Source organism: Miniopterus schreibersii (assembly GCF_964146895.1).
Source record: "Miniopterus schreibersii genome assembly, chromosome: 9".
In the NCBI taxonomy this organism is placed as follows: domain Eukaryota; kingdom Metazoa; phylum Chordata; class Mammalia; order Chiroptera; family Miniopteridae; genus Miniopterus; species Miniopterus schreibersii.
The window spans coordinates 29,236,035-29,263,837 of record NC_138118.1 but is presented as its reverse complement, the minus strand read 5'-3'; the positions used below and the strand labels follow the sequence as shown (position 1 = coordinate 29,263,837).

The window sequence follows — 27,803 nt, the reverse complement described above, 5'->3', positions numbered from 1 at the left end:
GCAACCTTTCAGTGCAACCAACTGAGCCACACTGTCCAGGGCAGCATTAATTAACTTTAAATTTTGCTTTGAATGTTGTGTTAAGCCAAGTAATGGCTCTGTTCAAGGTCAATAAAAGACTCTCACATAGACTTAAAAATGTGTTTATAGAAAATAGATGATATCATCATAAAAACAGTGCTTGAAATGAACTTGGAGATCATTTTCCTCTTCATTTTATGCATATGGACACTGAGTCAAACAACTTGTTCAAGGTTACTTAGCCAATTAATGAACAGAGTCAAGACTAGAAATAGGTTTAATTTTCTAGATCCTAAGAAATGGGATAATACTTTGCTGTCTGTGTCACTCATGAAGATGGCAGGGTGATCATGAATTAAAACGTCATTGCTTTTGTGCCCCCAAGAATGTTATCTTTCTGTTGCTAGAAGCCTCACCGAAACCAAATATATGGACAGCAACAACCACCACAGGCACTTGAGGAATTTCTTTTGGGAATTCTAGCACTTACTTGCCTGAATTGCCATAGTAAGTAATGACCTGTGACTCAGGAAAACCTCATTTGGGGTACCCCTGATGAAGTGCAAAAGATTGGGTTTTTATTTTTATCTTTTTTTCCACAATTTAAAGTAATATAGTTAGGCTTCAAAATTTTTATTCTATGAGAAAACTCTGTTTATCTGCTTTTGTCAGTTTTAGAGTACTTACAAACAACATGTTTATATGTTTTCTTGGCTCTGAAATAGATTGTACAGTACATTAAGTTTGTGGTATTTATACCGTATAATTTCAATGTCATGTTATCCTGTTTACTTGAGGCTTGTGATAGTGCCTTAAAAATGCAAATGGTATTAATAGATAATATGGTTGGGGAAGGAGGGATATGGAAAGAGTAACAATTCAATCATTTGATCCATAAATCCATAAATAACAGGATTTATCTCTTGTGCACTGCTTTGAAATGTGCTTTGGTATAACATTTTGCTATAACATTTCACTTGGTTTGTTGTTCATCTTGCTTAGAGTGTATGTTAGACTCCTGTGCCTCTTTGGCCAGGGCCAGGATGTGCCTCCTGGGACTTGTCAAGGTGATCCTCCTCCTACCTTTTAAGTCCTGTACCTCCTGCTGGGGATGCTGCCCTTTCCTTCATAGGGGCCTGCACAACATTCACTGCTAAGGAATACTCAAGTACCTGGAGAATTGTGCCTTATCCCAGCCCTGTGAATACTATCAGCTTTCTCCTAGTGTATTTGTTTGCTTCCATGCTATCATGAAGACCTTGTGTCATAGGTGAACTGTCCAACTTTGTGAGTGTCTATAATAAGTTAATATTAGTGACTAAAAGCATTTAATATGACAAATTCCAATTCAAGATAGTGATGTAGGAAAATCCTGAACTCACTTTCTCCCATAGACATAAATGGATCTACATACGGAGCAATTTCTTCTGAAAAATAGAAACCTAAAATCTAGTCAACTGAATCCTGCACATCAAGCAAATGAGAAAAAACAAAACAACAACACAACAAACAAAAATAAAGCTGGTAGGAGAGGCTGAGACACAATCTTGCCATAAACCCAACCCCTGGTGTGGTGATCCACAGTGGGGAGGGAACTCAAAACCTGGAGCTTCTCCCTGAAGAATGAAGTGTTCAAACTACACATTGGGCACCTTGACTTTTAAGGCCTGCACTTGAGAGATGAGCCCCCAAAACACCTAGCTTTGAAAAACATTGGGTCTTAGGTCCTTGAGATTCTCAAGGCTATAGTGAACTGAGAAATGTCTCTTAAAGGGCCCACAGACTTGGACTCACCCTCACCCTCAGGGCCCAACACAGAGCCAAGCAACTGAGAGACACCCAAGACTTTATATGAAAGAGTCTTATTTGCTTATCTTAAAGTGTTGGCTTGAGGGTCAAGAGTTTTACAGACATCTTGGTGCCTGCTGGGGTACTCTCTGAGGATGGTGGCTGGGAGGCACCATCTTTGTGTTCTCTCTTTCTCTCTCCTTCCCTCCCAGCTCATCAACTTTAATCTTCCTCAGAGACTTAAGAGGGTAGGCACAATCTTCTTGCTCTTCTTTTGCCATTTATCAGATTGTCAGTATTTCCTGAGACAAGCTTGTACATGTACCTGGTGCCCTGAGTTTTGTCACTGCTTGCTGCCCAGGGACACCACTTGATCACTTAGTTTTGGTGACCAAAGGTCTTGAGTTCTGAGTCCCATTGGTATAACACCAGAGAGTTCTTGGACAACTACCACCTACAGGGTGCTACACAGATACAGACTGAAACGTATTTGCAGTGATTCTGTGAAAGAGGCCTATGTACTTGACTTGCACTTTAGCATTGGGCAGCCTTCAGGTTTGGCACACAGTTAGAGGACTAATGGTATGCACTCTGGGGATACAGACCAGTGGATGCCATCCTTGAGCTCTTCTCTGCCTTACTCCAGGTCACTGGTATCTCCAGGAAAGAAAACTGTACACTCATGGTGCCCTGATTTTTTCAAGTGCCACCAGGAGACACCTCTAGATCATCTGGTCCTGGAGGCCAGTGGAACTTAGGCTTGGGGTCCCACAGGACTGTATATATTTGCAAACTTTAGAAGCTTCTACTTGACAGTCTGGCTTCCAGGCAGTCTGAATCTAAGTGCTGACAGATCCTCCCCTTTGAGACAGTGACAGATCTTGGCACACCTTCAATTAGTGGAAGTCACTAAAATTAAAATAGGTTGGACAAATCAAAGGTTTGAGAGACAAATGAGACCTAGGATAGGTTTGCACAAGAAAGTTCAGCTCCTACATGAAGAGAGGTAACCTGGAAGAGGTGGCCTTTTTATCTAATGAATAGAAGCCAACACAGTCAAGGAAAATGAAGAAACAAAGTTTATGTTCCAAAAGAAACAGCAAGGTAAAACCTAAAAATAGTTCTTAATTAAACAGAAATAAGTGGTTTACCTGATAAAGAGTTGAAATAAAATGGTCATAAGTTTGCTCACCAAACTTAGGGTAAAAATGGATGAGCACAGTGAGAACTTCACTAAAGAGATACAAATGTAAGAAAGTATCAAGTAGAAGTCACAGAGCCCAAGAATACAAAATGGAATACACCAGAGGGATTCAATAGCAGACTACATGAAGCAGAAGAAAAAAAATCAGTGATCTCAAAGATAGAGCATTGGGATTCATCCAATTAGAGCAGTGGAAAGAAAAAAGAATGAAGAAAAGTGAAGATAGTTTAAGGGACATCTGGGACAACACCAAGTGAATCAACATTCACATTATAGGGTTCATAGAAAAAGAAGAAAGAGAGAAAGGGAAGAAAACTTATTTGAAGAAATTATGGCTGAAAGTTTCCTTGGGGAAACTTCCTCTAGATCCAGGAAGCACAGAGGGTTTCAACATGAATATACCAAGACACATCGAGTTGTCAAAAGTCAAAGACAAGGAAAGAATCTTCAAAGCAGCAATAGTAAAAAAAAAAAAAAAAAGTCATATAAAAGGAACCCCCATAAAAATGTGAACTGATTTTTTAAAAATTTATCTTTATGCCCTAGCAGGTTTTGCTCAGTGGTTAGAGCATTAGCCTGTGGACTAAAGTATTGTGGATTTGATTCCGGTCAAGGGCACATACCTCAGTTGTAGGCTTGGTCCTGGCCCTGGTGGGGCCCATGGGGGAGGCAACCAATCAATGTGTCTCTCTCACATCGATGTTTCTCTCCCCATCCCTCTCTCCCTCCCTCCCTCCCCCCTTACACTCTCTCTGAAAAGAAATGGAAAAAAATTAAAAAAAAAAAAATAAAAATATATCTTTATTGTTGAAAGTACTACAAATGTCCCCTTTTCCCCCTTAGGCCCCTTCTACCTTGCACCCCCTTCTCCCCTGCACCTCCTTCTCCCCCTGCCTTCACCACACTATTGTCTGTCCCCATGGATTATGCATATATGCATATAAATTCTTTGGTTAATCTCTTCCCACCCACCCACCCGTCCACCTTCCCTAGCAGAAACTTTGCAGGCCAGAGGAAATGATATATTGAAAGTGTTGAAAGAAAAACAACTTCCAATCAAGAATATCTAGCGAAGTTGTCCTTCAGAATGACAAAAGACAGTTTTCCAGAGAAGCAACAGGTAAAGGAGTTTACCACTACTAAACTGGCCTTACAAAAAAATGTTAAAGGGACTTCTTTAAGGTAAAAAGAAAGGGCATTAATTAGTAATAGGACAACATAGGAAAGAATAAATCTCACTGGTATAGGTAAATATATAGTAAAATTCAGAAAAATTTTATGTTGTAAGTATGGAGGATTAATCACATAGCTAGTATGAACGTTAAAAGCAAAAGTAAAAATAATTTTAAGTACAATAAATAAAAAGATGTAACTGTGACATCAGAAACAAAAATTAGACAGTAAAAATGCAGAGGTTTACAATATGTTAAAACTTAAGTTTTATCAACTTAAAATAGACTGTTACAACTGTAAGATGTTATATGTAAGTCTTATGGTAACCCCAAAGTAAAAACTTATTGTAGTTATGTAGAAGTAGACACAGAGAGGAATCTAAAAATACTAATATAGATGGTAATCAAGTCACAACAAAGGAGAACAAAGAAGAAGAAAGTAACAGAGGAACTACAAAACAGCCAGAAAACAAAATCGTAAATAAGTACATGCCAAAAAAAAAGATTTTAAGTGAAAATGGACTGAATCCTCAAATTAAAAGACAGAGTGGGTGAAGAGATTTAAAAGGGAGGTGAGGGACATCTGTAATGCTGTCAACAATAAAAAAATCTATTAAAAAAACACAGAAAAATAAAATCCATCTATAAGCTGTCTACAACACACTCACTTTAGCTATAAGGAGACACAGACTGAAAGTGAAGGGAAAGGAAAAGATACATGCAAATGGAAATCAAAAGAAAGCTGGTGTAGCAATACTTATATCAAGCAAAATAGACTTTAAAACAAAGACTAAGAAGAGACAAAGAAGGTCATTCCATAATGATAAAGGAGTCAGTCCAACAAGAGGATATAACATTTGTAAATATTTATGCACCGAACATAGGAGCACTTAAATACATAAAGCAAATATTAACAGACTTAAAGGGAGAAATAGACAGCAATCGAATATTAATAGGGAAACTTAATATCACACTTTAATTTTTGATGGATCATCCAGACAGAAAATCAATTAGGAAACATCTGCCTTCAATAAGCAGGCTGACTTGAAAGATATACACAGGACATTTCAGTCCAAAGAAACAGAATACATATTATTCTCAAGTGCATATGGAATATTCCTTTTTAAATCTATTGACCGTTTTTTTTTTTCATTTTTTAATTACAGTTTACATTCAGTATTATTCAGTATGAGTTTCAGATGCACAGCAAAATGCTTAGACAATCATATACTTTACAGAGTGGTCCCCCGATATCTCAACTACCCACCTAGCCCCATAGGTAGTTATTGTCATATAAACTGACTGTATTCCATATGCTGTAATTTACATCTGTGGAACTATTCTGTAACTACCCATTTGTACTTTTTAATCTCTTACACTTATTTGCCCAGACCCCCAAACCCTCTTCCCTGTAAATTGTCAGTCTTTTCTCTATATCTCTGAGTCTTTTTCTAGTTTGTTTTATTTCGTTATTTATATTCCACATAAAATTGAAACCATAAGGCATTGGTATTTCTTTATCAGACTTATTTCACTTCGCATAATACTATCTAGGTCCATCCATGCTGCTGCAAAAGGAAAGATTTTATTTTTTTATGACCAAGCAGTATTTCATTTTTTAAATTTTTTTATCATTTTAAAAAATTTATTTTCTTTATTTTTAAAAAATTTATCTGTACTGTTGAAAATATTACAGATGTTCCCCCTTTCCCCCATTGATCCCCTCCACCTGGCATCCTCCCCACTCCCAGGCCTTCCCCATAAAAATGTCTGTATCCATGGGTTATGCTTATAGACTTATAAGTTCTTTGATTTATCTCTCCCCACCCACTCCTCCACCCCCACCTTCTCTGTGAGATCCCTCAGTCTGTTCCATGCTTCTATGTCTCTGGATCTGTTTTGTTCATCAGTTTATTTTGTTTATTACATTCCATATACGAGTGAGATCATGTGGTACTTATCTTTCTCTGACTGGCTTATTTTGCTAAACATAATACTCTCATGCTGTCCCAAAGGATAAGTGACCCTTCTTTCTTACAGCTGCATAGTATTCCATGGTATAAATGTACCACAGCTTTTTCATCCACTCATCTACTGATGGGCACTTGAGAAGAATGTATAGTCTGCAGCTTTGGTGTAGAATGTTCTGTAAATGTCAATTAAATCCATCTGATCTAGTGTGTCATTTAGGGTCACTCTTTCCTTGTTGATTTTTTGTCTGGAAGACCTATCCAGTGAAATCAGTGGAGCGTTATATGACTGTCTTGCCTGTATTGGGTTCATAAATGTTTATAAGGGTTATATACTCTTATTGGATTGATCCCTTTAGTATTACATAATGACCTTTCTTGTCTCTCGTTATGGTCTTCATTTTGAAGTCTATGTTGTCCAATAGGAGTATTGCTACCCCAGCTTTTTTTTTCATTTCCATTTGCATGGAAAATTTTTTTCCATCCCTTCACTCTCATCCTGTGTGAGTCTTTTCTTTTGAGGTGAGTCTCTTGTAGACTGCATATATTTGGGTCATGTTTTCTTATCCATTCAACCATTTTATGTCTTTTAATTGGAGCATTTAATCAATTTACATTTAAGGTTATTATTGATAGGTACTTAACTATTGCCATTTTACTTTTTTTTTAAAAAAATATATCTTTATTGATTTCAGAGAGAGGAAAGGAGAGGGACAAAGAGAGACAGAAACATCAATGATGAGAGAGTCATTGATCGAGCCCGCAACCTGGGCATGTGCCCTGACCGGGAATCGAACCCCAATAGCCTGGATCCCAGGTCAACGCTCAACCGCTGAGCCACGCCCGGCCGGGCACCATTTTACTTCTTTATGCCTGTGTTTCTCTTTCTCTCTATTTCTACTTCTCATTACAGAAGTTCCTTTAACATTTCCTGCAATGCTGGTTTGGTGGTGATAACTCCTTTAGCCTTTTTTTGTCTAGGAAGCTCTTTATTTCACCATCTATCTTGATTGATAATCTTGCTGGATAGAGTAATTTTGGTTTCAGGTCCTTGTTTTGCATTACCTTGAATACTTCATGCCATTCCCTTCTGGCCTGTGGAGTTTCTGATGAGAAGTCAGCTGTGACAGCCTCATGAGAACTCTTTGGAGGTAACATTGCTTTGCTCCATCTGCCTTTAATATTCTCTTTGTTTTGAATTCTTGGCATTTTAATTGTGATGTGTCTGGACATGGACCTCTGGGTTCTTCTTGCTTGGGTGCCTCCTAAACTTGTGGGACTTTTTCCTTGACCAGGTTAGGGAAGTTTTCTGCCATTATTTCTTCAAGCAGGTTCTCTAACCCTTGCTTACTTTTGACCTCTTCTGGGACTCCTATGATGCAAATGTTGTTACATTTAATGCTGTCCCACAGCTCCCTTAGACTGTCCTCCTGTTTGTTGTTTTTTCTTTTTGGATCTGATTGTGATGTTTTTCTACCCTGTCTTCTAATTCACTGATCCGTTCCTCAGCTTCTTCTAATCTGCTGTTTATTCCTTCCACTGTATTCTTTATTTCTGCTATGTCATTCTTAATTGTCTTCATAGTTTCCATATCTTTCTTCATGCTGTTGAGCAAACTTATAATCAGTATTCTGAACTCTATATTTGATAGATTGCTTATCTCCCTTTCATTTAGCTCTTTTTCTGGAATCTTCTTTTGTTCTTTTATTTGGGGCATGTTATTTTGTCTCCCCATTTTGGCTGCCTGTTTGAGTTTGTTTCTATGCATTAGGTAGATCTGCTAGGACATTCAGTCTTTTTGGAGGGTCTCTGGTGCAGGCCAATGTCAGATGAAGTTTGTGACTGGCCCTGAGTACCCTGTTTGGAGCTATCAGCAACCCTTGGCTTGAGGTCTCCCCTGTTGGGGCTGGGTGCATTTGCACAGGACCAAGATGCACACCCAAGTCTGCTTTTCCGGCCCAGAAGCAGATCAGACAAAGACTCAAAACGCTCTGAGGTCTTCCTCTGCGTGTAGGTTAATTAATCTGATTCTCTTAACAAGCCTCAGGCTGTAGAAACTCCACAGGGTTGGGTGGCTGGTTGTTATCAGTCTCTTAATGAGCCTCAGGCTGTAGAAACTCCTGTGGGTAGGGAAAGAGGTTTCCCAGCAGGATAGGGCAATTGCTTCCTCACCCCAGGCAAAAGCAGCCAATTATCTGCCTGAGAAACATGTCCTCTGCAATATGAGGGAATGATTCAGTACAGGAATCCAGAGGTGTTCCCTCTGAGATCTATCTCCAGAGTCCATAACCCTAGATTTTCCTCACACAGCTCCAGTCCACTCTGCCCTCTCTCTGCTGGAGGCCAAGGTGAGTGGCTGCACATGAAACATTGTGTGCTGGCTCTTTAAGAGGGTGCCTGAAGTTCCAGCTGCCTCTCCTTGGCAGACAGAAACCCAGCTGCTTCTCACAGCCAGATGTTATGGGGGCACCTTTCTCAGTTCCGGTGCCCTAAGCTGGGAAGCCCAGCCTGGGGTTTATTTCCCAGAATCCTCAGTGGGAAACCCCCCACAGCTGAGATATTGCTCTGGACCTTCAGCTGTTACCTGTGGAAGCCCAGCCAGCTCTCTTGTGCCTCTGCACTTCCTACCAGTCTCTATGCTGTCTCCACTTTTCCTCCTTGGTTATGAGAGTGCTCTCCAGCTCATCTTCTGTTGCTGTTGATTATTCAGAATGTTTTAGTTTTAATTCCAATTTGGTCCCAGAACAGTGTCAGTGTAGCTTCCGCTCAGTCTGCCACCATCCTTAATCTCCCCAACCAAGTAGTAGTTCATTGTGTATATGTACCACAGCTTTCTTGTCCACTTGTCTATTGATGGACACTTGGGTTACTTCCATATCTTAGCTACTGTAAATAGTATTGCAATGAGTACACAGGTGCCTGTATTATTTCAAATTAGTGTTTTGGGTTTCTTCAGATATATTCCAAGAAATGGAATCAATGGGTCATAACGCAATTACATTTTTAATTTTTTAGGAACCTCCAAACTGTTTTCCATAGTGGTTGCACAAATTTGCATTCCCACCACCAGTGCATTAGTGTTCCCTTTTTTCCACCTTCTTGCCAGCATTTGTTTGTTGATTTATTGATGATAATCATCCTGACAGGTATGAGGTGGTATCTCATTGTGGTTTTGATTTGCATTTCTCTGATGATTAGTGATGTTGAACAACTTTTCATATGTTTCTTGGCCTTCTGTATGTCTTCTTTGGAGAAGTGTCTATTCAAGTCTTCTGCCCACTTTTTAATAGTTTTGTTTGGTTTTCCAGTGTTGAGTTTTCTGAGTTCCTTATAACTTTTGCATATTAACCCCGTAAGATTTATCATTTTAGAGTATGTTTTCCCATTCAGTAGCTTTTCTTTTCCTTTTGTTGATGGTTTCCCTTGCTGTGCAAAAACTTTTCAGTTGGACATATTTCCATTTGCTTACTTTTTATTTTATTTTTATTGCCTGTGAAGATATATAAAAAAATAGTGTGGTAAAGGTCTGGGTCAGGGGGTTGTGCAGGGGCATGATAGAAGGGGTCATGGAGAAAACAAGAGGACATATGTAATACTTTCAACAATAACTTTAAAAAAAAACTAGTCAGAAAGAAAAAAATATTGCTAAGAATACTGTCTGAGGTAATATTGCCTATGTTTTCTTCTAGAAGTTTTATTGTTCCAGGTCCTACATTAAATTCTTTAGTTCATTTTATATATGGTATAAGAAGGTGGTCTAGTTTAAGTTTTTGATGTGTCTGTCCAATTTTTGCATCACCATTTATTTAATAGACTGTTTTTACAGAAATGAATGTTCTTGCTTTCTTGGTCATAGATTAATTGACCATGTAGGTGTGAGTTTATTAGTGGGCTTGCTACTTGCTTCTGTTGATCTGTGTGTCTATTTTTATGTTATTTTGATTACTATAGCCTTGTAGTATAGTTTGACATCAGGTAGTGTGAAACCTCCCATTTTGTTTTTCTTTCTTAAGTTTCTGTGGCTGTTTGGGGTATTGTGGTTCCTAATAAATTTTTGGATTACTTGTTCTAGTTCTGTGAAAAATACCATTGATATTTTGATAGGAATTGCATTGAATCTATAGATTGCTTTGGGTAGTATTGACATTTTAATGATGTTAATTTTTCATATCCACAATCATGATATATGTTTCTATTTATTAGTACCTTTGTATTTCTTTCATCAATGTCTTTGAATTTTCTGAATACAGGTCTTTTACTCCAGTGGTTAAATTTATTCCTTGGTATGTTTTTTTGATGTGATTATAAGTGAGATTGTTTTCTTAGTTTTCCTTTCCGATAGTTTATTATTGGTGAATAAAATGCATTTGATATCTGAATATTTATTTTGTATCCTGCTACTTGACTGAATTTATCCGTTCTAGAAATTTTTCGGTGAAATCTTTAGGTTTCTCTGCAGAGTATCACATATCTACAAATAATTACAGTTTTACCTTCTGCTTTCCAGTTTGGATGCCTTTTATTTCTTCTTGTCTGATTGCTGAGGTCAGTACTATGTTGAATAAAAGTGGTAAAAGTGGATATCTCTCTATTGTTCCTAATCTTCAGGCAAATGCTTTCAGTGTTCCCCATTGAGTATGATGCTGACTGTAGGTTTGTCATATATGCTTTTATTATGTTGAGCTATGTTCCTTCCAGTTTCACTTTGCCAAGTTTTTATGATAAGTGGATGCTGAATTTTGACAAATGCTTTTCTGCATTTATTGATATAACCATGTAATTTTTATTCTTCATTTTATTTAAGTGGTTTATCATGTTAATTGATTTGTAGATAGTGTACCAACCTTGTATCCCAGGAATAAATCCCACATAATCATGGTATATTATCTTTTAATGTACTGCTGGATTCAGTTTGCTAATATTTTTTTGAGGATTTTTGTGTCTAAGTTCATCAATCATACAGGCCTATAATTTTCTTTCTTTGTACTGTCTTTAGCAGGTTTATGATATAGCAAAATTCTAGCCTTGTAAAATTGGCTTGGGGTCTTCCCTGCTCTTGAATTTTTTGGACTCATTTGAGAAAGCTGGATGTGACTTCTTTGAATGTTTGATAAAATTCTTCTTTGATTTTATTGGTTGCAATCAATGTGTTCAGATTTTCTGTTTCTTCTTGATTCAGTTTTTTTGAAGATTGTACATTTCTAGGAATTTATCCATTTTTTTTTACAGATTATTCAATTTGGGGACATAGTTGTTCATAGTATTTTCTTAGAATCCCTTGTATTTCTGTGGTGTCAGTCGTTATTTTTCCCCTTTTATCTCTAATTTTATTCATTTGGGTCCTTTCTCTCTGTGTCTTGGTGAATCTGACTAAAGGTTCATCAATCTTATTTATCTTTTCAAAGAACCACCTCTTGGTTTCATTGATCTTTTGTGTTGTTTTTCAGACTGTATTTCATTTATTAACACTTTGAGCTCTTTGTTATTTCCTTTCTTCTGTTCACTTTGGGCTTTGTTTGTTGTTATTTTTTATTATTTTTGTTTTATTTATTTCCTTTAGGTATAAGGTTTATTGTTTATTTGAGTTTCTTGTTTTTTGGGTTTTTTTGCTTTTTCAGTTAGGTCTGCATTGCTATGAATTTTTTTCTAAGGATGCTTGTGCTGTATTCCATAAATTTTGTGTTCTTGTGTTTTTATTTTCATTTGCCTCAAGGCAACTTTTGATTTCTTCCTTGATCTCATTGTTAAACCATTCATTATTTAATAACATGTTATTTAGCCTTCATCTGTTTGTATGTTTTTCAGTTTTTTTCTTATAATTGATTTCTAGTTTTATACCATTATAGTTGTCAAATATGCTTAATATGATTTCAATATTCCTGACGTGTGGTCTATCCTAGAGAGTGTTCCATGTGCACCTGAAAAGAATGTATATTTTGCAATTTTTGGCTGAAATGCTCTGAAAATATTAATTAAATTCATCTGATCTAGTGTGTTGTTTAAAGTCACTATTTTCTTGTTGATTTTTTTGTCTGAAAAATCTACCTATTAATTTCAGTGGGGTGTTAAAATCCCCTATTATGATTGTATTACTGTCTCTCTCTCCCTTTATGTTTATCAAGATTTGCTTTATATATTTGGGTGCTTCTATGTTGAGTGCATAAATCAAGCCCAAAGTTAGTAAAAGGAAAGAAAAAAGGATCAAATGAAAATAAACAAAATATAGACCAAAAAGACAATAGATAAGATCAGTGAAAGTAAGAGCTGATTTGTTGACAAGATAAACAAAATTGAAGGACCTCTAACTAGACCTATCAAGAAAAAAAGAGAGAACTCAAAAGCAAAATAATACATGAGATGTTAGAATTGATATCACAGAAAAACAAAGGATCATTAGAGATTACTATGAACAATATATACCAGAAAAGTTGACAACATAGAAACTGATATATTTCTAGAAACATATAACCTATTAAGATGGAATCACAAAGAAACAGAAAATCTGAACAGACCATTAACTAGTAATGACATTGAATTAGTAATCAAAAACCCTCCCAACAAATACAATCAGGATCAGATGTCTCTACTGGTGACTCTACCAAACATTTAAACAAGAATTAACATCAACCCTTTTCAAGCTCTTCCAAAATGTATTAGATGAGAGAACATTTCCAAATTTGTTTTATGATTGTGTTACCCTGATAACTAAGCTAGACAAGGATGCCACAAGAAAAGAAAATATAGGCCAATATCCTTAATGAATATAGAAGCTAAAGTCTTCCATGAAATATTAGCAAACCAAATTCAACAGTGCATTTAAAGTTTCATAAACCAGGATAAACTGGTATTTATTCCAGGGATGCAAGAATGGTTGATCATTTATTAAGCAATGTGATACACTAGATTATCATATGAAGGATAAAAATCATATGGTCATCTCAATCAGTACAGAAAAAGCATTTGACAATATATAAAATTCATTTATGATTTAAAAAACTCTAAACAAAGTGTATAGAGGGAACATATCTCCACATAATAAAGGCCATATATGACAGTCCCACAGTTAATATCATACTGAATGGTGAAAAGCTAAAAGTTTTTCTTCTAAGACCAGAAAGTAGACAGGATGACTACTCTTACCGTTTTTATTCAACATAGCAGTAGAAGTTCTAACAGAGCAATTAGGGAAGAAAAAGTAGAATAAGGCATCATACTTGAAAGGAAGTAAAACTGTCACTATTTGGAGATGACATACTCTTATAAGAAACTGTAAGGACTCCACCAAAAAAAACAACTATTAGAACTAATGAATGAATTCAGTAAAGCTGCAGGATAAAAAATCAATATACAAAAATATGTTGCATTTCTATACACTAATGATCTATCAGAGTAGAAATTAAGAAAACAATCCCATTTACAATTGCATGGAAAAGAATAAAATGCCTAGGAATAAGTTTAACCAAGGAGGTGAAAGACCTACACAAATAAATGGGAAGATATTGTGTGCTTAATGATTGGAAGAATTAATATTGTTAAAATGTTCATACTACCCAAAGGAATCTACAAATTCAGTTCAATCCCTATTAAAATTGCAATAGCATTTTTTTCTCACAGAAATAGAACAAACAATCCTAAAGTTTATATGGAACCATGAAAGAACCCAAATAGCAAAAACAATCTTGACAAAGAATAACAAAGCTGAAAGCATCACACTTCCTGATCTTAAACTATATTATAAAGCTATAGTAATCAAGGCAGCATGGTATTGCATAAAACAGACATGTAGATCAGTGGACCAGAATATAGAGCTAGAAATAAAGCCATGCAGAACATATATGTTCAATTAATTTACAACAATAGAGCCAAGAATCTACAATGGGGAAAGGGTAGTGTCTAAAAGACACTGGGAAAACAGGATAGCCACATGCAAAGGAACGAAACTGGACCACTTTCTTACTCCATGCACAAAAATTAACTCAAAATAGATTAAAGACTTCAACATAAGACCTGAAACCATAAATCTCCCAGAAGAAAACATAGGTGTTAAGCCTCTTGACATCACTCTTGGTGATGATTTTTTGGATTTGACACCAAAATCAAAGGTAACAAAAGCAAAAATGAAACAAGTAAGACTGCATCAAATTAAAAACACACAAACACACCTCTGCACAGCAAAGGAAACCATCAGGAAAATAAAAAGGCAACCTACAGAATAGGAGAAAATACTTGCCAATCATACATCCAATAAGGAGTTAATATACAAAATATATAAAGAATTTTATAACTCAATAGCAAAAAAGCAAACAATCCAGTTTAAAAAATGGGCAGATAATCTGAATAGACATTTTTTCCAAAGACGACATATAGAGGGACATCAGGTACATGAAAAGATGCTTAACATCACTAAATCACCAGTGAAATATAAATTAAAACTACAATGAGATATATCACCTCATACCTATTAGAACGGTTATTACCAAATGACAAGAAATTACAAGTGTTGGCAAAGATGTGGAGAAAAGGGAACATTTTTGCACTTTTGATGGGAATGTACAGCCACCGTGGAAGACAGTATAGAGGTTCTTCAGAAAATTAAAAATAGAACTACCACATTATCCAGTAATTCTACTTCTGGGTATTTATTTGGAGGAAATGAAAACACTAACTCATAGATATGTGGACACCCCTGTGTTCACTGCAGCATCATTTACAATAACTAAGATAGGGAAGTACCTAAGTGTTCATCAATGGATGAATAAATAAAGAAGTAGTACATATATACATACAATGGAGAGTTATTCAGCCATAAAACAAACAAAACAAGGAAATTCTGCCATTTACAACAACATGGATAGACCTTGAGGTGTCATTATGTTTTGTGAAATAAGTCATACAGAAAAAGACATACCATATGATCATATATATATGATCTTAAAAACAAATGCAACTATGAATTCATAGATACAAATAACTAATAGGTAGTGGACAGTGTTTGAGGGTTGGAGTTGGGTAAAATGAGCAAAATTCAAAAGGTACAAACTTCCCATTATAAAGTAAGTAATGGGGATGTGGCTTACAGCATTATGAGTATAGTTAATAATACTGGATTACATATTTTAAAGTTTTTAAGAGAGTAGATCTTAAATGTTCTCATCACAAGAAAAAAATTGTAACTATGTATGATGATGAATGTTAACTAGACATTGTGGTAATCCTTTCACAGTGTTTACAAATGTTGAATCATTATTTTTTATACCTAAAGCTAAATACAATATTATAGTTTAGTTATACCTCAATATAAATAAAAAATTTGGCAAGGATGTTATTTTATAATTATAATCATCATCACCACCACCAACACCTTTTGCAGGATTACCTCAGTGTGTACTATATGTCTTTTCTTAAAAAGTTGATTTCTTTTTCTAATGTACCCTTGCACGATATTTAAACAAGAACAGTTAAGAGGTGAAACGGAAATGTGATTTGTGAAATAAACATGGTTAAAAAAATAAAAATAGGAAAAATATTAAACTAAACATTTGGGAGAAATTTTTTAGATCATTTTTATACAAATATATATTTTCACTAAAACAAGAGGATTCATTCACTTGTCATAGCCATAGATTGTATTTTGACCAACTTTAGGAGACTTAGACATTTATTCTTTCTAGGAAAATGCTATTAATATATAAAGTATTATTTTTATCCAAAAGTTATATTCAACCTTGTTATTAATCAAACTTTTTGGATTAGAGATAATTCAGCTGACCAGTTTCAATACCGTATTGAATAGGTTCAAGTAAAGTATGGTCTTACTATTTTGCTTTCTAGCTTCCTGAGAAGATAAATGGGTAATAATTTAAATATGGAAACAGATTATCATTTTTAAATCTTCAGTAGCCAAACACAAGATTTACTAGTTCCTTCTGAGAAGATTTCTATTCCACTTTTCTGAAGATTCTCTTAGAGTTGCCTTGATGGTTCTCTCTTTTTAGGTTCAAGCCTTTTATTAACCTCCTTAGGTTAAGACAGAATGGCCCTGTTTTGTTCTGGTAATCAGAGTGAATGAAAGAAACATTGGTAAGTTTCTTGTAGCTATCGCAATAATAATATTTAGTAAGTACTTACATGATAAATCCTTTATTGAGAACCTTATATGCATTGTCTCTTTTAATCCTCATTGTAACATTATGAGAACAGTTCTATTACCAGCTATTAAGTTTGTGATCATAAAGTATTGTAGAGACTCAATAAATTAATGTAAATATCATTTGTACCATAGATATTTTTAGTTTTTCTTTTCCTTCCTCTCTGCCCCCTCTTAGCATGTCAAGTGTTTCAAATAAACACTTCTACTAACTGAGCTTTTGTTCCTCTTCAGATTTCTGTGTAAAGCACCTGGAAAACAAAAGGTGTCTTGGTATATATGTTATTTTCTTAAACTCTGTAAAATGCAACTCTTTAGAAAGGACTGTTTGAATCAGTGTTCCAGTTAGGTCATGACCCAATTACTGGATCAAATCTTTGAGAGTTTGGAATATTTAATGAATCAATTGCAGATCCAGCAGCAGGATAAACAAAATAAGAGAAGCAAAAAATCTGTGCTGTGTACTTACTGTAATTTAAAACACTAGTACACCTCCCATAGGAGGAAGATGGATTCCACAATTTGGACTAGTTAAGTGATAGGAAATTTACTGAGGAGTCCTTTTGTGGATGTTGGAGAATTGTGCTGTTTTTTTCCTAAGGTTCTTTTGAGTTTGCTGAGATGAAAGATAATAGTAAAGATTATTGTTGTTTTCCAAGTGTGTTCATCTTTGTTTAGCAGTGTAAAATGTAGTTCTTTTTATTTTACCTCCTGACTTAACTCACTTTCTTCAACAGGTAAGTGTTGATTGTTTTCTGGCTAAGACCCATGACCTCATGGGGACAGCATTGTGCAGAAGAGTTCTGTGTAGGAGGCGCATTCCTAGTTTATGCAGGCAGCAGGTCATTCTAGGGCTGTAGCCAGATGTTGTGAGTCCTCTGGCTTGGAGACAGGGAACTACTTGGAGCTGAGCTACTGTGCTGTATTAGTAAATATTTCCTGCCCCCACAAACATTTGAGAAGCAGAACTCCCTGGAGATGTCTGTGTCTTACTCCTCACAGCTGGCTTTTCACAGGGGCCATACACTAACAGCCATTCTGGCTGGGATTCACGACTACCAAAACCTACTTCTAGCCTGCTTTTTTATTTTGTGTTGAGAAATAACAGTTGGAGGAGGAATGCCTACACCCAGAGGCTTCTTCTGCACAATGAGTCAGTCCCCTTGCACCCTTACCAGGCAGATGTAAGCCTTAGCAACTAAAGACATGGGAACACCTGTGGGTTCTCTATAGCTTTGGTTGTAAAGCTACAGAGTCAGGTTTGATCTCTGTGCAATTTCCTAAATTAGTAATTATACATAACTGAGTGTTCATGTTCTAGTCTGCAGTTGCTTTTCGGCATATTGTTGGCCTGTTCAAAAGGATAATGAACCTCTTGTTTCTCCATATATAGTCTACATGATAGGGACCTGATTAAGAAAGTATTTTTGAGATTAGTCAAGATAAGACATGTGCAAATCTGCATTTATTTGCTCAGAAAGGGGCTATAGGTTATTCTCAGAACTTACTGCTCTTTGACTTCCCTGTACTCCATTGTTTGGTGTCCCTGTTCAAAGAAATTCCGAGAAAGTCAAACCGCATCTTAAAAAAAGGAAACTAAAGAAGTAGAGACTTGTTTAGACTAGAGCTGAGTTTAACCTGCAGATAGTTTTCTGATGGCTCTTAGTCAGGGTTCCTTTTACTGTATGTAACATTTACTATAACTTTCCTCATATTTTCCTAGTATTTTGGCCAATTGATTGGGTAAATCAATTGGGGATAATTTCATTACTAAACTAATATGCTCTTATAGAAATGAGTTCTTCAGTCTTATTTTTAAACACAACTAAGCCTCTTGGACCAGTTAGATATTTTTACCAGTCATCTGAGATGCTGTTTATGTAGGTTTCACTTGTTACCTTCATTGGCATTGGGAGCAAGTAGCCTATTTCCAGATACACCGGCTGCGTGGCTTTAACATTGATGACCTTTTATAAAATGCAAAGATTTTGTTTGGTTTGTGTCTGCAGTAATTCATAACTTTTTAAAAAATAAAACATTGTGCTAAAGATTTCCTTTCATGCTTTCTTTTTAGCTACTTTGCTGGTATATTCTTTTGTTTTCCTAAATTTACAGTAGCTGTCAGTCTTGTGCTGTGTTCTCCTCTCAGTAGTACACTAAATTGTGCAGTTCTTGGTTGGCCCAATTTGGGACAGGAACCTTTCCTAAAACCTAGTTGGCTTCTCAAAGTTTAAACACTTTTGGCAAAAACTGTAAATGTGACTGAATAAAACCATAGAAACTAAAAACCTCAGTAACAGGGAAAAGAATTACGTCAGGCAGTGAACTACATAGATGCGGAGGAATCATTTTTTTTACAGTTTTTTTATTTAAGTCTTAGTTTGATAATTCTTATAATCCTCTCTTTGCTTCAAATAAAACCAACATCTTAATGCCTTTTATGATTCTTGATTTTGTTGGGGGTAATGGGGGTGGTAGTGGTAGAAACTGTAACAACTATTTTTTCTTATTTTATTTTAACCCAAGTCACAAATAAACTACTTTCTGGAACACAACTGAAAAGAAAGATGTTTCTGACAAGGAATAAAAATCAGATTATTAAATTGATTTAATAGTTTAGGGATTCTTTTTTTTTTTTCTTTTTGATTGTTATATTTAGGTATTTTTCTACTTACAAAGTACAGGAAATAAAAGTTTCTAGTAGATGTCTCTGTAAATTCACCTTGTTTCATATCTCTCTAATCTCTAAAATGTGTTTTGGTTTGTGGTTTTTTTAGGGGCCTGTTAATAGATTTGGTTTTTCAGAGTATCTCAAAGTGCTTTTTTAGTAAATTATATAGTACTTATGTTTAGAGAAGATGTTTATTTTTTGTAAGTTTTAATATTTACATAAAAAGCTTATTCTTTTAAGACCTCTGTCATTTTACCACACTAGTTTTACCACTAGAGTTCCTATGTAATCTCAACATCGTTCTTGTTCATATAACTATAGACCTTAAATTTTATATTTTAAATATAAAGAGTTCTTTCTTTTGATTGAGACACCATCTCTTTCATATGTCTTTTTCAACAGTGTGACTGGCAGCAATTCATCAACTTTGCTCTTACTTGTTAACATTTACTATCAACTCTTCATTAAAACTGAAATTCAGAATCATCTTTAGAAAGGAAAAGGGTCAAAAACAAATCAGCAAATGTTATGGATTATAACTGATGTTCCCCCAGGAAGATGAAGCAAGTGCTAGGAGTGGCAGCATACGTAACATGCTATATCAGAGCATGAGCTGTGTGTGAGCTCTGACCCTGGCTCTGCTACTTACTTCCTCTGTGACTTGGGTGAATTTCCTAAATTTTCTGTAAATCTGTTTCTGTATTGGTAAAATGGGGATAATACCAGACCTGTCTTAGGTCTGGTATTATCCCCATTTTACCAATACAGAATTGAATGAATTAATATTTACAAAGACCTTAAAACAGAGTTTAGTATAAAGTAAGTTTCGTAAATAAATAGGTTTTTTTAAATGAAAGAATGATGAAAACATCGCTGTCTTAATACCTATTTTAATTCTGACAACAGCAAATAACTATTTTTTCTTCATTAATACTAGGCTTCCCATTTATGTAAAACCACCATGCATACCTATTCATTATAGAAATCATGTGTTATAGAAGACAGGCTAGAAAAGACGTGTTTGATCTATTTAGAGCTAAGAACTTTTAAAAATTTTTCTTTGTTTACTGAAAATACAAAGACAGTTTAACAGATTTAAATTAACTTATAGATCTTGTTGGCTAATTGTAGGAGTTTGGAGATATTTTACTCTTGGCTTAGGGCTTCTGATTTTTATATGACAACTGTCATTATTACCCACAACCTGGAAGATATTTTAATTCTTAGATGAATATATGCTATGAGTAGCAATGAGTTGTTCAGTTTGAAATGCCATTTCCACTCCTCTTCATCTGAGACTATTGATTTCACACCAATAATATACAATGTGTTCCTCCTGATTTCTTCTCCCTTTCTGTATCTAAGCATGGCTGAATTCCTTTGTTCTGAATTGGACACAAAATCTGTTTATTTCATTATGCCACCAAATCTTATTAATGCTTCCTCTTCTTTTCACTAATTTGCCAGACTTGTCCATCTATCACTTCATTTCTTCAGCCATGCAACACATATCTCCAGCTAACTACAAGACTTGATTTGAAGTTCACTTGGTAACTTCATTCTCTCATCGTCTAAAAATTAATTCATCTGTCTCTTGTCATTTTAACTGAGAAAGCCACATACTGAGAAAGGACAATTGTATTTGACAAAGGCTTGCTATCTTGAATTTTAAGAACTTCTACAAATCAATAAGGAAAAAAAGGAAGCAACTTAATAAGAAAGTGAGTGGAGTGGAAAACATGAACACCCTGAACAGGCATTTTAAAGAAGAGGAAACATGAATGTCAAGGAAACATGAAAAGGCATCCAAACATAGTGGTAAATAAATAAAGCGACCATGAGACGCCTTTTCATACTCAATTAATTGGCATATATTAAATTATGATAGTTTCAAAGATTGGTGAGGATATGGAACGATGATGAGCATTTTCATACTTGATTAGTGGGAGTAAATTTTGGAGCAGTTGTTTGGAAACATTTGAAATTACCTAATAAGATTAAACATATGCACATCCTGTGACCCAGCCATTATACTGCTCATTATTTAGCATTTGTGCTCTAAGAAACTTGCACAGAACTGTTTCAAACAGTCATGTTTGGAATACCATAAACACTGGAAATGACCAAAATATTTATAAATAGTATGATGGATAAATAAATTATGGTACATTAAATCAATGGAATACTATGTACCTGGAAAATAGATGAACTATAGCTACATTAATCAACACAAGTAAATCTGAAACACATAAATTTGAACAAAAATGCTATTCGTAGGAATTCTATGGTATCATTTTAAAATTACTCAAAGGTTCTTCAGTGTCAAGTTTTTATAGCTTCCCTCTTTCAGTCTTGAAATACAGCATTCAGCAGGGGAAAAAGTTAAGGTCAAAACTGTTGTTAAAATTAGTTAATATTAGTTAGTATTTGATTGAAGGTACATTGACTAGAACTGGCTTGCTGCCAGTTAAACACTATTTTGATAATAATAATAATGATAATAAAGCTAGCTCTTTTTAACATTTTGAGTATTTTACAAATCATAATAATATAATTCCTGTGAAAACTCAAATGTACAGAGACATATATAAGACAGACATTAGGGTAAATTTTATAAAAAGAATGTAGAAAGAGATAAACCACAGACATGCTCTAGAAACCCAGAACTTCCCAAGGTTATGAATATGGATTCATGTGGTTGCTTCAGTGTTCTCCTGATCTGATTGGCTACTACTAAAACATTTGGGGAAGATGGAGAGAAACCTGCAGGCTCTTATAACTCTATGATCTTTTTTCTAGTTGTTCTATAGACCGTCGTATGTGAGAGTGGACCCAAGAATGAGAGGAAAGATTGTTGTGTTCTATTTAAGGCTTTACTTCTACAAACAGCTCTGGTGTTTCCTTTTTGAGTTCTTTTCTGACCCTCCCTACTTTTTGCCATCTGGCATGTAGTAAATGACCTTGTGTTGTCCACATTTCCCACTTTTACAAAGTTAAAGACTCTCACTGAAGTTAGAGACTGTAGAGAAACGGGCATATTCAAGGAGTTGGGGAGCTTATTTTGGGACGATCACACAGTTTACTGAAACTTATCAGAGGAACTCCGTTTTAAAGCCAATACTGAAACAAAGGGTATGTGACTGTGGGATGGGGGTGGGATTGTTCTGCATTGATGCTGTTGTTGAAAGCAGAATCCTCTCATTAAGTTTGCATTGTATAAAATACAGAAAAAGCAAAACAAAACAAAATGCCAACCAACAACGCACAAACCCAGAAATAATCCTGGTAAAAATTCACAAACTTTCTGAAATTAGACAAAGGTCCTATAACATTGGTCTTAAATTATTTTATAAGCTGTGTTAAAGTCCTCCAGAAATAGAAATTTTCTTCAACTGCTCCTCTTGCTTGCCACAAAATTCTGAAGCAGAGATTTTCAACCAGGTTGTTGCAAAAAATTTTAAAACATGCAATACCTGACTATTTAGTCCGAGGCACGGACCTTTTTTCCCTTAGATTGTCAAATAAAAAGATGACAACAATAGCTGTGCAGTGGGAATGAATCAAATTATACCTATTTTTTTGGTCTGATCAGCAAAAGCATTATTTTTTGATGTGTTACAGAATTTTAGTAATTAGTTATGTAGGCCATGAGATGAAAAAGCTTGAAAAATCACTCTTCTAAAGGAAAGAAGTTTAGAATATAGGGTACTAAGACTATGATCTGTTTGATTTTTCATCTTTTTATATCAGTTCATGAAGTTTGGTAAACATTTTTTAAAGAGGGATTATTAGAGATGTCTTAGGAAATAATAGAAATGTAAAGTACTTTGCCATACAGGAAGTGGGAAAGCAATGTTAGTATGTCATTATTCACATTTGTTAAGGCACAAATCCTTTGTTAGAAATAGGCAGAAGAACTTGGCTTCCAGGAACAATGGTTGGGCCCAAACAGAGAGTCGCAGTTTTTCTTTAATTCTTGTGAAACCAAAAATATTTGAGACCATGAAACTGAGTCAGTTTTATTGGCAAATAAAGTATGCTGACCCCAATTTAATACATTCCAATTTAACTGTTCATTCAATTATTCAATAATATACTGAATATGTTTTTTTCTTCTTCTCAATTTTGGAGCAGGTCAATGGAGCAGTTGAAGGAAATTTCTATTTCTGAAGGACTTCAATGTCATGGAATCATTTTAGCCTCTGTTATAAAGAACAATAGGATATAGGGAAGATGGGATATGCATAAAGTGGAACCTAGGACCAAAGATTGTTGCAGTGTATCAGAGTAATAATCTCACCCACATGCACATGTGCACATATACACAACTACAACTTTTTTTTCCCCCCGATATGGAGTATCTACTTCTAAAGATCGTTTATCTAGAATTTAACAAGTTTATTTTTGAGCTTTCAGCCCACAAAAGATTTCTAGGAAGGCATGTCATTGGGTTCTGGATTACTTATTTTGATCAACTCATTATTCAGTCTATTGATGATTTATATACTTTCTGTTCCTCCTTTTTTTCACTATGCGGTCTCTTCCCAATTGAAAATGAAGATTGCTGTGTCCACTGTATCCTGGCCTGCTTGTTCTGTGAATTCCTGACCCTCTGCAATATTGTCCTGGGACAAGCTTCATGTGGCCTCTGCACCTCAGAAGCTTGCTGCTGTTGCTGTGGAGATGAAATGGGGGATGACTGTAACTGCCCTTGTGACATGGATTGTGGCATCATGGATGCATGTTGTGAATCATCAGACTGTTTAGAAATCTGTATGGAATGCTGTGGAATTTGTTTTCCTTCATAAATATTTATATTTTGTTTGTGTTAAAACTGGAGAGTATTTTAAATTTTTTTTAAGGAAGAAGCAAAGCACATGGTAAAATTCTCATGAAACAAACAGCCTAGTATTTGCACTGTTAACTCATTTTAAGTAATCTCTGAAAGCCTTTTTTCCCTCTAACCAAATCTACATGGTTTAATATGTGAAATTTTAACTGCTTTTAAGCTCTTTAATAGGATTCAATGACTAAGGGACATTTTAATCCAAAAGAAAAAAAGCTAAATGTCTCCTTTTCATACATATTTCTATTTCTTTTTATTATTCTCAGAAAGTTTTTGCTCCAAATGTATTATTTTTCAATGGATATTAAAAGCAGACTATTTCTGGCGTGTATCTATTAACGGTTAACAGTAAACACTTTTACTTTAAAATAAACTTTGGGGAAAAAATCCAAATAGTAGTTGAGAATGCAGTGTTTATCTTCATGCTCTGTTCTGCATTTGTTCAACAGACATTGAGTACCTACTGTATGTCATTTGCTGAGGTGCAGAGATGGATGTCGTTCAGTTTCCACCCACAAGAGAATACAGTTTAGCAGAGGAAAGAGACCTGTAAAAAATGAACCACAAGGCATACTGAAGTGAGGATTATGAGAGAGAGAAACTCAAAAGGCTATAAGAATGTAGTACACAGAAAAGAACAGCTACTATCTGCTGGAATATTCAGAAAGCTTCAAGGAGAATGTGACATTTGAGGAAGCCTCTTAGAATGAGTGATTCATCTGTTGCTTGAATGAATTATTTAGATTTAGGACAGTTTTAGGTAAATAGCCTGAGCTGTTTCCTTAAGCATAAAGAAAAAATGCCTTAAGTATGTATTTTCTTTAGTTGTAAGACTACAGCTTTTAAAAAACTATAAAATTTAACTAAAAATATACATTTTTTATACATAATTTAAAAGTTATGATAAAATTTTGGATAAAAACATAAAGCCATATTTAAAAGCCATATTATAATTTATGAAGAATGTGAAAGATTTTTGACAAACTGCATTTAAATTAGGAGATTTTTAATATTAAAATCCCAATATTTTGATTTTGATTTATTCAAAAGCTTTTTTTAATTTTATTTGAGAGCTGTGTTTTTTTCAAAGAGTTGTGTTGTTTTGGTTTGTTTCTTAAACAATGTTATATTTTATAAACAGCAAACCATTCTTCCAATGTAGTGGGAGTCTCTCCATACACTACTGTGACCAATTTCAGTATTGCAATTTTATGTTAAACTAATATGGCAAGTTATAAAACCTTAAGTGTACAGAGATAAGTCGATTATAAGACTGAGTATATTGCTATTGAGATAGAGACTTTGTGTTGCTCAGATAAAAGGAAGAGGAAATTTCACACTATGCAGTCTCCTAAGTTTGATCTTTCAGAAGTTGTAGTTTGGTTTGATTTAATTCAATTTTTTGGAGAAATTTTGAAAATATACTTTGGATTAATAGTTATTTTCAATTTTTCTGGTTGAATACAAAATTAAGAGTAAAAACAAGTGCATATTTTTAGGAAGCTTTTCAGCAAACCTAGCCTTGTAAGAAAGGCTTTAAATCTAAATCATGGCAATGCCACCTATGGTTTTTCCTTTTAAATGAAACCTAGTTTCTACTTATATCTCAGAGGGCTTAAAAAAAAGTTGACTACCCCATTTACATACATACACAAACTCACAACTTTAAATTTTCTGGTTTAAATAGAATTCTAGTAAACATCTGTCTTTCTTCTCGTCTAAAGAACATATTTTATTTGTTACATCAAATATAAGAACATCTTGTACTAATTCTTAGTAACCAGAATCTGAATATTTACAGATACCCAAAGTTACGTTAGGGATATATATTAGGATGTAAGTGTCATAGTGTATTGAGCTATAATGCCTTCTAATGACTTGAAATTGTTAAAGTATTTCACTTTTTATCCTGCAGAATTTTTCAACTAAATGGTCTAATGCTTAAATATATTCTGCTACTATTTGCGATAAAAATATTAGCACTTTTAAAAGAATGTTCCTCTGTAACAAAGAACACTAATAGAATTTTTATTTTCATATTTGTACCCATAGTACTTTTCCTCTGTTGTCTGCTTTGCAGTCATTCCATAAAGTACCTTGTGTTACAGGAGATATAGGTGGGCCAGATTTCCCCGCCACTCGTGGGAGTGGGGTTCTTGGGATACCACTGAAATAGCATTTCAGAAACCCCCCCAGGAGAATGATATGTAGAAAAAGACTTTATTTGCATGGAATTACATGTCTTGGGCTCCAAAGTCCCATGTTTCTTAAACCAGTCCTCAAAAAGGTGCAGCTGCAGTTCCAATAGAACCAAAAGCAAAGCCAATGTCCAGAGCTTCTGTTCCATGTTGCAGCTGGGTCTAGCAAAATATCAGGCTAGTTAAAGTCCATTAGTCCATTGTGGAGCCCACGTAGGCATGGGCCATGTGGGTGAATGCAGGGGAATGCGCCCCCTGAAACAGGAGTCAGGTGCAAACAGCAAGCAAGGGAACCAAGAACAGGAACTCCCTTTGTCCAGGGGTTTAACTATTCAGGCTTCTGCCTTTGCAGTGGCCACACCTATTTTGGCCACTAATTTGCTTCCAGGTGTGACTGACAGCTAAGCACCTTCCCATGTCACCCAGACCTCGTTGGGCATGAGTCCATACTACCTTTGTCCAGTCCCTTCCCCCATCTATCAGCGGGGAACAGACTTGGAGAGTGTTAAATTACAGCTTTCTAGCAAAGCTGTATAAATAGCATGCTTATATTAACTAATATTCCCTTAACTCCTTTCCTATTAAATAATAACCAGATTATTACAATATCACTTGTATTACTTTTTAAAAAATAAATGGAAAAAAAGGCAATTGTGAAAATAGTTTCAATATAGTTTAGAATTTCTGTATGTAAAATATTTTGTTGAGTTATATAGCCATCATGACTAAGTAATATAGTTTACAGTTATGCATTGCCTTCTTTTAAACGTGGAAACAATCTTATTTTAAAACTCAACGTGTATTATCCTGAATATATTATTTTGAAATAAAAAAATGACCTCTCGTGCTTTAGAATATTTTGTAGATATGTTCAACGTAATTGATATATTAATTGATATTTGAACAAATTCAACTATAATTTTAAAACCTGAGGCTTTTATCATGTTCATTCCCTTTTTGGAGATTTTTCTGGTCTCCTTATGTAAATCACGACTCAACAGCCATAATGAACTATGAAAAGTTCACATCAGTTTATACTGCAAATTACAGTTGACATATGATTTCAAAACATAGTGTTCTTTAAAAGATTCATAATAGGTCAAAATGCAAGTTTTGTACCTTTTTAAAATAACATTTATTTGCTTTGGAATTATCTCCCAACTTATAAGAATTAAGGTAACTTTTAATATGTGGTTAGATTAAACTTGAAAGTTGTATTAAATTAGGTATTAGATTTAATGAATTTTACCCCAAAGTAAATCATCAGAAATATTTTCATCTAGGTATTTTAGTAGTCACAATTTTTAAATAGTAGGAAATTTTTTACAGTTAGTATTTAACTCCAAAATCACTTAGGAGAAGGCTTTTTATTTGGAGATATAATAATTTTATTTTTGTGTTCTATATATCAACTTTAACCATTTTGCATATCAACTATATCCATTTTCCTCACCTGAAGTAGTCATTGTTTTTCTGAACAGTTCAAGGAGTAACCAAGGAAACCTTATGAAATAGCATTTCATTTTTTATCCATACACACCCTATCAGTGCCCTAGATTCTAAAGCTATGTCAGAGTCACTGTCTAACATAACTTTGTGGCTTACCCTCTTGAATTCCAGTTTAAATGCTTAGATTTACCCAACTGCCTGATGAATACATTTATTTATTAATAATTTTTTTTCAAATTATTCAAGACCTTTATGCCCTTTCCAATTACTTGTGATTTGTAGGCCTATAGATTTGTTACATCTAATTGGACAGATGAGAAAATTTAATCAAATACTA

At 34.8% G+C, this 27,803-nt stretch overlaps 1 protein-coding gene across 5 annotated transcripts in view; it reads left to right on the top strand.

Annotated features, from left to right (window-relative positions):
* The window catches only part of MDFIC (MyoD family inhibitor domain containing), a 100,124-nt gene extending 73,261 nt beyond the window's left edge, over positions 1 to 26,863 (top strand). For all 5 annotated transcript variants that reach the window (XM_081147018.1, XM_081147020.1, XM_081147016.1 and 2 more), the window contains one exon: positions 23,534 to 26,863. In XM_081147018.1, coding sequence (XP_081003144.1) covers positions 23,534 to 23,781 — 248 coding nt within the window. In that variant the 3' untranslated portion in view covers positions 23,782 to 26,863. The remainder of the gene's footprint in view (positions 1 to 23,533) is intronic.
* Positions 26,864 to 27,803: the final 940 nt, after the last annotated feature.